The sequence below is a fragment of the Ursus americanus genome, chromosome 6 (genome assembly GCF_024610735.1).
Source record: "Ursus americanus isolate L20-20 chromosome 6, mUrsAme1.1.p, whole genome shotgun sequence".
NCBI classification, from domain to species: Eukaryota; Metazoa; Chordata; class Mammalia; order Carnivora; family Ursidae; genus Ursus; species Ursus americanus.
In genome coordinates this window covers 62,429,664-62,443,063 of record NC_142132.1, presented here as the reverse complement: position 1 = coordinate 62,443,063, position 13,400 = coordinate 62,429,664, and the positions used below count along the sequence as shown (strand labels likewise).

Genomic DNA, 13,400 nt, shown 5'->3' with positions numbered 1-13,400 from the left:
AAACTTTGGTTGTGTCAACCTTAAAAAGAAAATAGCTAATGATTTTATTAGCAAAATCAGTTCCTTCAGGGATTAGCAGAGCAGTCAGTGCTCAGCACATGCAGGTTATGAGGAACCACAGGCAAGTCGGAAGAGAGAAAGGAGAGGTCGGCTTTTATTAGGTTTTAGGAGGACATGGAAGAGGGTTGTTTTGTTTATTAAAAGATTTATTTATTTGGGGGGAGAGAGAAAGAGAGCGCACACAAGTGGGAGGAGCAGAGGGAGATGGAGAGAGAATCTCAAGACTCCGCACGGAGCAGAGAGCCCAACTCAGGGCTCGATCTCAGACCTGAGCTGAAACCAAGAGTGGGACGCTTAACCCGCTGCGTCATGCAGGCGCCCCTGAAGAGTGTTGTTTCAAACAATAGTTCATTGGAGAAGAACAGGAGTTTAAGGTTGTGGTGGTTTCTCATTGGTTTTTTCCAATGCTCTACTCTGTCTAGTGACATAACTGTATTATCCAAGAGCAGAAAGCCAGATCCCTCATGTATATGGTGGCACTGGAAACTCTGCTGGCAGTACTGAAAACAGAGACGACAGTCATTGAAGCTGCCTTGTTATGGAAGCATACACAGCCCCTGGGACCCAGCACCTTGACTGTTCTGATAGTTGTCAGAAAAGGCTATTTAAGTCACACACATGATATTTTGGTAGTCCTTAAAAAAAAAAAAAGGAGGCATTTTATAGCTAAACAATTTTATTGGCTTTTTGTGAAATAAAAAACACGAAACAAACCACCATGATTAAAGGCCATAATCAGCATCAACCAAATGAACCAGCCACTTGGTTACAGTAGCTGATAACAAACACTAGTGGATATTATTGCTTATACCCCAGGTTCATTTATATGTCCATTATGTTTTGGCAAGATTACAATCACACGGGAACTTTGGTTGTATAAATTCAACTCTGACCACTCACTAAAAACTCAACTTCTACCATTTTATGATGGGATATATGTCAATTCTTCCTGAGTCTTGACATTTATCCTCTCATTCTGTCTCCTTTCTCCTTCTGCTAATGATTTACAATCCTATTGACCAAAACTTAAAGTAGATGCATTTACAACCATCCATTTCTACTCTACTGCCCTCTCCCTTGTCATGAGAGGGTGAGGCCTTTCTGGGCCTCTCCAAACTCTTGGATCTGGTGTGTACCCACTGCCAGTAATAAAGGTCCATCTATAATCTGGATACATTTTCAAATGCATATGGTTGTCAACATTGGGGTTTGGACTAAACTGTCTCCTTTCCAACTTTCGAAAGCTAGGAAAAAAAATCAACAGCCTTTAGCATCAGTAAATTGACCTCCCAACAAAATAAGCCCCCGCCCCCGCCCCCACCACGCCCCATCCCACGACAGGTATGGCGCTGTGGCCTTGAAATGCTCTGTATGAGTGCAGTAACATCTTAATGTACAGAGAAGCAAGGACTGACCGCCTCTCCAAAGCTCCCCTGCTCAATACTTTCTGTTTTAACACTGAAAATTCAGAACGACAAAGGGTCAGGACTAACTCACAATAGCACCATTTCCTAGACTCTTGGAATAAGACTCCAGTCTGCGTTGGAGAATGCAGGGACCCTAGACGACCCAGCCTCCAGCTTTGTGCCTTCACAGGCCCCGCTGACCTTCAGCAAGGGTGGGTGGTCTGCCTCAGCCTACTTCTACGGTGGCCTGATTTTTCCCTGGGAAGAGTTAAAAATGCGTGTCTTACAAAGTGAAGTTGGCTGCAGGTGAGAGACCTGAGGAAGCCTGTTTCCGTGGGTGAGATGTCACGAGCCTGCAGACAATGGGACAAAGGCTGGGGATCCCTTCCCTTGCCCATCTCAGTTCAAGTCTTTGAAGAATCTGCACACAGAAGCATGGCAAGATCCAGGGGCACGGAGAGACACAAACCTGCACACAGCCACCCAAACACCAACGCTCTTTACGGTAGCTCTTGTGTTCAGGTCCACCAGTGGGTTTGCCCTGGGTAATGCTGGGATTGAATAAGCCCTTCTAATGATTATAAAGATTATCCTTTTGAATCTGGACAGTTTAAACAACAGAAGACTTGGTATCACTATATTTTACATGGCACATATAACCATATAATCACTAGCATTTACACGGCAAATATTGTAAATACACATTCTTGGAGCTGACTCGGTAATTATACCAGTGTTATTTGGCAGAACAAAGATTAAACACTCTCTAACTTGCGCTTGGGGGAATTTCACTCCAGCCCTGTACTTCACAGCGAAAGCATAACCCTCTAATTATGCAATAATGCCTGGTGGTCATGTGGGCAAAGAGAATCACAGGGCGACTTCATGGTTAATTTGTGGCCTGTAAAATAAAGTAATACATAGTATTTTCGTTTCAACAAAATACAAGAGACCATATAAAAATATTTTCCAATTTGGACTTTGAAACATGAAAGCTGGATTTTTTTTTCTCCTTTGTATAAAAAGAAACGAAATAACGGACTAAAGTTTATTAAGCCTTCTAACAAAAAATATACATGTAAGTTTAAGGAATGCAGTGAGCATCAACTTCCCTTTTTGTCCAGGCTCATTGATGGGGCGCTTGTGCTTTGATCCCGACAAAGATGAATGCACAACGGAGGAGGAAGATCAGTGCCTGAAACCTGAACTACGACTTATCTCTAATAAGAAGACTAATTTTACAGTAGTGCTTTTAGAAGTGGTGTGTCAGATTACTGATTTTTGTCCCTCTCCCTCCTCAGGCGACTGCCGGAGACGAATTCCAGAAGCACCACTTTCGTCTCGAGTGATGTTTGTTTAGTGCAATATCTTCCTTCTCGCGTTCCCTTTTCACACGCTGGTAGTGGTCTTCCTCCTTCAGGTACCACACCGGGGGCCAGCGGTGCCGCTCGAAGTACTCCTGGTTGTCTGGGCAAGAGAGATGCAGGTGATGAGACCCGCTGTTCGTCGACGGCTTCTATGGTCTAGGTTCCGGGCCCCGAGCTTCTCATACATGCTCTCTTCTACAGCCTCCCGACAACCCGGAGCGTGGGGATGGGGGGCAGGACCACTGGCAGATGGGACACTCAGGTTTCGAGAGTTAGAATCACTTGCCTGAAGCAGCCGGGCCCGGAGAACCTGAACCCAGGGCCGCTTGGTTTCCCAGGGGAAGCCTGCTCGTCGGCTCGCCTCCCCAGACAAGGGTGAGCCCTCCAGCTCCGCGTGCTCTGCGGCAGGGAACCCCGGGTCCCGCTCCACGCGGATCCCCCAAGCACGAAGTTCTCCAAGAGAATTCCCACCCCACCGTTCCTTGTGTCACGTCGCGGGCGTGTGACCAACCGCCAGCCGATCACCAGGACTTCTCCCGGAGCTGCCCGCTGCCCGTACACCTGCTCAAGGGCACAGAGGGTCAGCCAGAGGCGATGAGAACCCGACCGATGGGAACCCGCCGTCTCACCTGCGGATTTCGATTTGATCTCCTTGCGGAACTTGGAACACACGCTGTTGTAGTTGGTGCAGATGTGATGCAAACACCAGGCGGCCAGCTGGTGGGCGTTGTGGAACTACAGGGAAGTGACCAAAAGGGGGTCAGACTCTACTTTCTAAAGTGGGGCCACAGGGAAATCGTCAGCCACCGTAGGGGTGACAGAGATAAAGGGTCCGCGTGACTGATTCGGGACACCTCTTGTTTTGACTACCGTGTTTTGACGTTGGCTGTGGTGCCGACGCCAGCCCAATATAGCGTTTGGCACACCCCTCCCTTACCCCTGTGACAGGTACACCAAAAATAATCACCGTTATCGGATCAGGGGCTGAAAGCACTCCTCGCCTCCCAGCCTCCCCCGCCACTGGCCCGCCAGTGATAAATGACTGTGGTTTCTGGAAGGTGCCAGCCGGCGGCAAAGCAGCGACATGGACTGTGGTTAAGGAAGCCTCAGCCACGGAGCACCCCGTGTCGCATGTCAGAGCTCGCCTTGCTGGGGCCAAAGATCTGAAAGAGGAGACCGAGGAATGTGTGGCTGTCCTGTACCTGTCCTTTGGTTACATAAGAAAAGCGGGCGGTGTGGGCGGGGTGGTAGGGACCCGACTCTCCACAACATCTCCCTTCTGAACAGATGCTCGGGGGGAGGGAGCAGCTGAGGGAGCTGTGACCAAAACAGACTTGGTGCTCAAAATGCCACAGTCACCTCCCCATTCCTCCCCAAATCTGGCAAGTCTCCCCCCACCCCACACTTTGTCGGTGTCCTCAGCTATCCATTCAGTTTGTAGGTCTTGAGGTTTCTTTGAGCAGGAGAAACCCTGAAACCTACAGGGTGCTTCCCTGGGGGCCCACATCTCTGCTGTGAACGAAGGCCCATTTCCTCAGGAAATCACTCAAGAAACTCTGAGAGTTGCAATCCCAACATTGTAGAGCATTTTTGCTGGTGCTTCCAACTTCTCTTGAGATCAGATTTCTTTCTGAAATTAAGAGTCGGGCGCCGGTGTCCTGGAGTTGGCTGGGACCTGCCCAAGAGTGTCAACGGTGCACATTTCTCCCCTACACCGAGGTCAGCAATTTCACGTTGTTAAAATTGGTCAGGCGGGGGTTTTTATACCACGGACATTGGAAAATGCAACAGATCGGGTGCCACCTGTCTGCACACGGCTCATTAAGTAAACCCCGCATGCCCCTAGGCGAGGGTCTCATGAATGAGCTACGGAATGGGAGGCTCCAGCCTAAACTCTTCCTGCCCAGGCTTGTCAGGGCAGGGACTGGAGCAGACACAACTAACTGCAAGTCATCACCTCAAGTAGACTACATGCAGTACTGGGTCGTTTCATTTTTCTCCAGGAGGAGAACTTACTGGAGAGCACAAGTCATGAACTGTGCCCTGGACCTGTTTCAAGAGACCTCAAATCCCAAGTGTGGACAACCCATTCTGATGGGGCCTTGCTGGTCCTACTGCCATAGATGTCTGCTCTGGGTTTTCACTGTAACCTCTGTTAGGCTCTTTTTCAAGTTGGAATCTAATAATATGGGCTTCTATTTCTCGCACTGTCTGTGATTGCCCGGAGGGCAGAGAATCTGCCATTCATATCCACGTGTCCTTTTGTCAAGGGCAGTGCCGGATGCGTGGGGAGAAAACCACAAATACTTGTTGTGTAAGTCCGAACGAGCAGGTGGCTGTCAAGTCCGATTCTGCCCTTCCCCCTTTTGAATCCGAACTATTCTTCTAGCCACAGGTGGAAAGGCAACTTGGCCTGCTACTTGCCTCCTTCCTCCCCCTGAAACCAGCTCCTCTCCCTTGCTTGAAAAAGATCCACTCAAATCACCTGACCTAAGGCTTCATAAACCACTGCCCTAACAGAGAGGGAACAAAGAAAAACGAACCCGATGGGCTGAAGAAAGGACTGAAGAATTTTTTCTTCACTCCTTCAGAGTGTAAGCTCACTGTCAGTAAGTCCATGCCAGGGACGAAGCATCCCGCGTATGCGAGAAGGTTCTACTCTTCACACTTTCTTGCACATTCTCTTCTGCCTGATTCTCAAAATAATCTGTAAGTTGATAGGATGTGAATTATCATCCCCGTTCCTTACAGATAAGGAAACTGAGGCAGAGTTTGGCTTCGTGCCTTGAGTAAGTTATTCGTCACAAAGCTGAAGCCGGACCTCGGGGCCTCTCTGGAAGAGTGCAAGTGTGTACGGGGATTATGGAATCATAATATTGATATTAACAAATACTGATTTTGGAAAACCCCAGGAGAGCTGCAGTGAGAGGTAGGGCATTACAGGGCTTTATGGAGTTCTAGAAACCGTCTGATCTTGGCCAATATGTGTCCAAGAATTCAAACAAGGAGGGACAGAACCTTTCCCTATCATGCCCCAAGTTGTTCTCCCACATGTGAAGCTGGTGCCTCGGGGGACAATGGGGCTGGCGTGGGGTAGGGTCCGTGTTGTTTTCTCAAACGAAGCCCAGCAGGGGGAATGGTGCATGAAACGTGAAACTCTCAGATCTTCTCAGTGTACACAGGGCCCTCTGTGACTCAGTGGTGACATCTTTATTTAGACAGATGCAACAGCGGAATGTTTTATCAGCATTAAATGAACTGGTTGAACACACTTACAAGGTGAAAGGCAAATTGTTACAAACCTGGGCCAATTCCAAATAGGAGAGCACTTCCCCGTCAATGCCCACGCCACTCATCGCGGCCTTGGTCAGCTCCTGGACGGCATACTGCTCTGGGGAAGAGAGAGAACGGGAGACGGTCGAACCATACCCTTGCAAGCCACACACCTCAGCTGCAGAGTCTGGTCTGGGACCACCTGAGAGGAGAGGAATACGGGACGCAGCTCTGGCAATCATGCGAACTGAACTCAGGGCCCACTGTGATGGGGGGCCTTTCAGCATGGGGAGTTCTGGTCTCGGGCCACTGCACCGACTTGGGGACACTTGTTCGTGCTTCTGAAATAGCTGGAGTCCTCCAGACCTTCATTGCCCAGTACGGTGACTACTGGCCACGTGAGCCGATTGAAACTTAAATTGGTATTATAGAAAATTAAACATTCACACCCTCAGCCACACTAGTCTGAATAGTGAAGTGCTCAACGCCACATGTGTATTGGGCAACACGGACACAGAACATTTCCATCATTGCAGAAAGTTCTATTGGATAGTGCTGCTCTACACAGTTCAGTGCCTTCCTAGAATCCTTGAGACTCTCTAGTATCTTCCTGCTTCACAGTTTCCCCACTCATATCACTCCAATTCTCCATAATCTCTGAGAGTGGAAGGACTGAGTAACGGGGATGAATCCATATGGGGAATTAAAAATGTGAATGCAGATGTCTTTCTCAACAGCTGCAGATGGGTGACATTCTGTTCAGCCCGTTAGATTCTAAAGACTGGGGGGGACCTTCAACTGGAAGTAACAAAAATCTAGCTGGGAGAGCCACTTCTGCCTGGGAGCTGTGCCCAAGGCTTCTAAGCTGAATTGAAATTGTGGTTCTGAGCCAGAGTGGGCCCTTGCCTCTGTTTGGGCCGTCCCCTGCCTCTGGGATGGACGCGTGTGGGTGCAGTCTAGGCCCACGCTCCTGGCTCCTTGAGGTCGAGGCACTCTCCTCACCTCTCACACGCATCTGTTCTAATCCAGGAAATTGTCCCAACCCTGCTTACCTTCTGTTTACACACTTGGTAGTCAACATGCCTCTACCTGGTCAGTACGATATCTAGATGGGAATGGTTTCTTTGGCACAACTTTCGTCAGATGGCTTGGAAAAGAACTATTTGGAACTACATTTTCCGCACAAGTCATCAGGCTTTTTGATTTTAGGTAACAGCAACATTTCTTGATACTCATTTAACACATTGGCTTGCAACGCATTTTTACCCCTGAAACTGATGTTTAAAAACGATGTTCTGAATGCTCCATACTTACCCAACATCACAAATGACTAAAGCGATCATCTCAGGCAGCTGTGTATTTAGTCCTAGCAGTGACAGTAGCATTGAATAACAAAAGGAAACAGGCAGAGAAGTCTGCAGTTCACACCAGAACCTCTCTCTGATTCAGTTCCTTTCGCGGAGAGGTCGGTCCCATGTTTTCATCACCATTGCTTCATATTTAAGCAAAAACGGCACTAGTTCAAGATTAATCACAAACCTCGTTCAACAGATTTGGTTCCAAATGGTTTTTGACCATTTAAAAATAAGAAATTCATCCTCAAAGGATAAATACTTATAAACACTGGATAGTCAAATGGTCAGAAGCTACACTTTTGAAAAAAGGAACTGCCCACCGTTGCCTCCTAGAGTTAACATTTGTAAGCAGGACACTCTTGTGGACCTGTGACTTCGGGGGTGTGGGTTAAAAACGGTTTTTAAAAAGTGAGCAGCAGTGCTTCAACGATCTCGTTTCTATCTTTCTATCCAGTGGGGGAAGAAGGAAGGTGTGGAGAGGACTTGGGTCTCCAGCTGGCCGAGTGTAGCAGCAACCTGGAGTCCAGAGAAGTGCATTTCTTTCTAAAGACACTGCCAGAAAGTCAAGTGCAGATATGACCAGTTGGTTTGTTCAAACATTCATTTTCATTCATTTCATGATTCAACACATATTTACTGGGAAGCTAATACGCTCAGGCGCTTTGCTGTGTGCTGGGGACACAAGCCGACGTACAGAACTGCCACAGTTTCTGCTTTTGCGGCTAACAGGAGTCAGCTGACATACTGACAAACGCCCTAAATGCTAATTGACCCGCCTGGTGAATGAAGGCGAAGGTGCACATTGAAGAAACAGGTATGTGAATAATACGTGTATCCTATTTAGACCTGCTTTAGCCTAACAACTGAACATGTCCAGAAATGATGCATAAGATTTTGGGAAGTGAAGCCAAGTCCCTCTTTCTTCTTTCTCCCAAAATGCTCTTGACAATGTCAGAACATTTTCTAAAATAGCTTTAAAAAAACCACTTACATAAGGCTTACTAGGTGCCAGACACTGTTCTGAGGACTTTATATATATCTTAACTCCTTAGTCTTTGTAACAACTCAGCGGGAGAATAAAATGATCCCATGCTGGAGAGAGAGCGAGCGGACACGGAGTGAAGCGTGAAGTCATCTAGCTAGTAAGCGGTGACGTCAGCGTCTGAACCCGAGCAGCCTGGCTCTGCAGCCTCTGTTTTTCCCCACTGCCTCCTCCCACTCTGTCTTAAAGACTGCGTCTGACACACGTCAGGGGAATCATATGGACACCATGGTTTTATTTCCAGTCCCACGGTTCACAGATGAGGCAGAGTGCACAGAGCCTGGGTCTCAAGGGCAGGGGTCACGCAACACTCATCTTGATAACGGCGTCCCCCCTACAGGGTTGACCACAAAGTAGGTGTTAAGAAATATTTGTGGAATTGAAGTGGGCTGTCTGATGCATCTGATCAATTTATATCACCCTGCACAAGACAGTCCTATACTGGGTGATACAAATTTAATTTTTATTCCCTGGAAACGATGTATTTGTTTAAATGTGATTTTGATAAATTTGACAGTCAGACCCTGCATGGCCCCGAGTCATCAGACTTACCTGCGAGTGCAACCAGGTGTGGCAGGCAAAATCTGTTTGCCAAGGCAATTAATTCCAGCGGGTCCAGGTCCAAGTTAGGTGACAACTGCTTGGTATAAAGGTAATCCAATACCGCTTGCATTGACATCTTGTTTATGTTCGGGAGATACACCTGAAACGTTATTTGAAAAGCTAAGTTCTGCTGAAGAAAGCAGTGGGTGCATTTCCAGGCTATACTGCTTATAAATATCCTATGGTACGATTTGATATTGGCAAGCCTGCGACACCTGCTTTGAGGCCACATGTAGAGTCATTCGCTATTTACTGCTTTAAACATAACAGTTTGATTTGTAGAGGACAAAGGAGTGGGGCTGCCTGACAAAGCCTGATTTGGAATTTTTAAATGGCTATTTGGACTTATAAATCAGACAAATGGGCTGTAAATGTATGATGACATTATGGGCTCTCCTCGCCAAGTACCTTCTAATACTCTATTGTGGGGGAAGAAATCTCCTAGCAACAGGACAGGTGTCGGGGGGAGCTGCAGACCACACTGTTGCTGACACACAATGGAGCCCCGCTCTCGAAGATGTCAAAACAGAGGATGAGCAAACACCCTAATTGCCACAGTGACTGGCTTGATTCCAACGTTCTATCAATATATGCAAACATAACATCCACACTTTGTTATTTTTCCTATGGTAATACCGCATGCATTCAAAATTCCTGGAACATTATCAGGTTATCAGGAGATTCAGAGAATCCAGAGAAATCCTTACCTGGGACATGTGGGCAAGAGTTGGCTGGGTCTGGTAAACTCTCCTTTGTAGGATTTACCTAAACGTGAGACGTCCTGAGCCCCTGAAGTTCTTGCCAGTACTGACACCTGCTAGAGTCTGCTAGAGAGCCAGGGCAGGGATCAGTGAGGACGTACACGGTGGAGCAGCCCAGACTCAAACTCACCCCACAAGACGGGCCCCGGTATAGTTTAGAACAGTCCACTGCCCCTGACTCCGGGGATGATGGTGGGGATACAAATTAAACTTAAAGGAAGGCCTCCTACACACGCGGTACTGTACTAAGCTTCCCACACACAGTATCTGATCTGATCCTTATATTCTCCCTAGGAGGAGAAAACTATCATTTTTGCCATTTTACAGGTAAGGAAATTGAGGTTCACAGAGGGTAAGCCCCCTATCCAAGGTCATGGAGCTAGTCAGTGCCTGGGATTTGAACCGAGGGAGTATAATTCTAAGGTCTATGCTCAGAACCGCTGTGCAGTACAAGAAACCCTTCGTGGCAAGGAAGCAAAGGTCTAGATCACAGTACAATAACTATCACACTAACAGTTCTTAAGAATTAGATTTCTAAGTTCAAAAGGATGAACAGTATTAACTGCCTTTTTCTGGTACTTAATAAACCTCTATACACCATATAAAGATACATGATTATATCTCTATTACACATGGTTACATCTAAATGATATACCTAATCTTTCTCTTTACGCATATATTCCCTCCCCTGTCTACATGGGGCTCATGGCCAGTGTGTTCCGGTGTCATGGCTCCAGAATCATTTAAGCTATAGCAACCTATATCATCGTCTTGCACAGCCACTGGCCACCACAGAGGGAACATCCTGCCAGAGAGCGTTCTCTCAATGTATCAAAGTGAAGGCCCCCCCCAAACTTTCCTAGAAATAGTAAGAAAACTACACACCTACCCCCTTTCGGACACAGTTTATGAAAACAATTATGATCTGGTAAATAAGCTGCATGGGTTGTTACCGTCAAGGATTTGACAAGTGTCATCATTGCAAGTTTCTAGCACAGCCTTGACAATAGATACAACTTGGCAGGAAGAAACTGTTACTGATGTCATTTTTAAAATAAAGAAGCCATTGTATTGTAATTGATTGCTGTTCCAGTGAATCTAACATCGGTTATACTTGCCTATATGCTTCCGTACATATATGTTGACACAAACATGCATTTATCTTATACAGATCAGGTCCGGATTAGCACAGTTTTCTAGATAATTGAAGTTGTGAAACTTTAAAATTTGGACCATTTTGATAGTGAAACTATATACATTTTACCAAGTCCTAAGTGCTATAAAGTATTAGTGATCATAAATATAAAAAGTCCCAGAGCTTTCGGTGAACACCTGCTCTCAGCTATGGGGATGTCTGCTGTTTTGGAAAATAATGGCTTGGACGACAAGGCAAGAGGCTGGTGCAGGCCCAGGAGTTTGTCACTAAAATAAGTGTGACCTCCAGCAAATCATGCACCCTCTCTCATCCTCAGTATCCTCATCTGTTATATGGGGGGAATTTGGAAGAGGTGATAACCTACAGCTTTTTCTTCTTCACTGAGACTCTGGATTTTGAAGGTATTTGGGTTACCTTAGCATTTTTTAGTAAGAGTGTGTTCTAAGTCATGACCAAATGAACATCCGAAGCGAAAGAAATTATTTTTGGCAGCAGGAGAAGACAGATTCCTGTAAGCAGCCCTGCCCCAATACTTCCAATGTCTTCAGCGTGTTCTGACATTTGTAATCATCCATGACCTGCTCTTTCCTTCTTGCATAACACGATGCTAACAGTTTTTTGAAGCGATGACTTTGTTGGGCAAATAATGCTCGGGACCCTTGGAGCGAATGAGAATAAACTAAAAACACGTTCAGAGACTGCACCTTTTTTTCTCTCATTTTTTTTTAAAAAGACTGTTTCTGTGATTTTAATGTTTATGTATAACAATGGAGACCTCATTTCACAAAGCTACATAAGAGATGGAATTAAGAATTTTGCATCCTACCTGCTGGATGTACCTTAAAAAAAAAAGTCAGCAAAGAGAATGTAATGCTATCCTAAACAACGTCCCATATTCCAGTTTCGTTGGTTTAAAATTTTAATTGTGAAGATCAGCTCAGACTATTAGGCTTATAATTAGAGACGGTCTCATAGAGAATGAGAAAGTATTCCAGATCCAGAGCATTGCTAACTACAAGCCAGGCATGCATTTTTAATGAACCACTTGCTGAGTACCTCTGGGGAGAGAATTATGCTTACTGCTACATTAAAAGTAATGAGAAAAATATAAGTAAAATACAATGTCTTCTTAAATACTAAGTGACAAAAAATGTTAAAGTAACATCAATGTATATTTTATTCCTTTCTGGATATGCATGAGGATTCTAGTAATGCAAAAAAAAAAAAAAAAAGACTGAATTTTGAGGGGGAAGTCTGATTTTCACAGGGCAATAAAGAGTTAACGGGTGCCCTAGAAAAGGACAGATCCCAAGGGCCAATACAAGTCCATACCAGTCATGGAATATTTACTGAGAGTTTAACTGATGTTCCTCCCTCCCCACGATCCCTCTAACCAACTTCACTAGTTTAGGAAGGGATCCGGGGGCTTTTTAACTTAGGGCTTTCAGGGGACAAAGATTTCTAATCCCTCATGGAAAGAATTGAACAAGAATCCTCCAGGACAATGGTCACCGCTATTTCTTGAGCTTTCGTATGTTCCAAGCACCAAATTCTACGTTTACACATATATTCTCCTGACTTATCTGCCCTCTGAAGACAGTTCTCTTGTTATCCCCCATTTTACAGGTTTGGAGAGGGTCGTCACTTGCTCAAGGTCAAGCTGAGACTAGAGTTCATAACGACACAACCATGATAGTCTACAGGGGAAATCAAGGGAAGGGGCAGGCAGGGGCACACGGGTCAACAGCTCATGGCATTCTCCAGACACTGGTTAAAGGATTTTGGCACAGACCTTTGGTTGCTTGGGTCCATGGTCTCTGTCTTCTAAGTTGGGTAGAACCTATCCATACCTATTAGCCTCAGCTACGGCGCTCACGACCTAGTCGTTCTAGGAGGTCGTGCTAGATGGGTGGCCCTCCAGGAGAGGCTGTTCACCATATACGTGTGCATTCACAGTCACTGCCAAGTTTTTATTTTGGTCACCTCTCCTGCACATTTTAATCTGGAGACGATTACAGTCCATTCTGGGAAGGGATAAAGAGGATTAGTATTTGCGAGGTCAGCTCTGACAGTGTCCCTTTGTGCCTGGGTTCCTGACCCCGATCAACTTCGCTGGGTTCATAGCAGGTGCTCGGCCGCACCATCAGCACACATTGCAGTGAGCTGGGGAAATTAGGGAAGCAAGCCTCCCGGCCCTTTATCTCTGGAGATGACTGAAGTGGGTGAAATGTCATTTGGATGAAGTTTTGTTAATCAGTGCCTTCCCCAGATTTTCTTGCAAGTAAGAGTGAAAGAATATTAACCGTGTCAACATCACAATAAGACTAATAGCAGCTACATTTACTTAATGCTCCTGGGGTGATTTGTAAGGACTGAC

At 46.0% G+C, this 13,400-nt stretch overlaps 1 protein-coding gene across 18 annotated transcripts in view; it reads right to left on the bottom strand.

The window, feature by feature from the left end:
- Positions 1 to 718: 718 nt before the first annotated feature.
- Positions 719 to 13,400, bottom strand: part of RHOBTB1 (Rho related BTB domain containing 1) — a 116,678-nt gene continuing 103,996 nt past the window's right edge. For all 18 annotated transcript variants that reach the window (XM_045783414.2, XM_045783421.2, XM_087863088.1 and 15 more), the window contains 4 exons: positions 9,056 to 9,206; positions 6,136 to 6,224; positions 3,463 to 3,568; positions 719 to 2,933 (listed from right to left, as the gene is read on the bottom strand). In XM_045783414.2, coding sequence (XP_045639370.1) covers positions 2,764 to 2,933; positions 3,463 to 3,568; positions 6,136 to 6,224; positions 9,056 to 9,206 — 516 coding nt within the window. In that variant the 3' untranslated portion in view covers positions 719 to 2,763. The remainder of the gene's footprint in view (positions 2,934 to 3,462; positions 3,569 to 6,135; positions 6,225 to 9,055; positions 9,207 to 13,400) is intronic.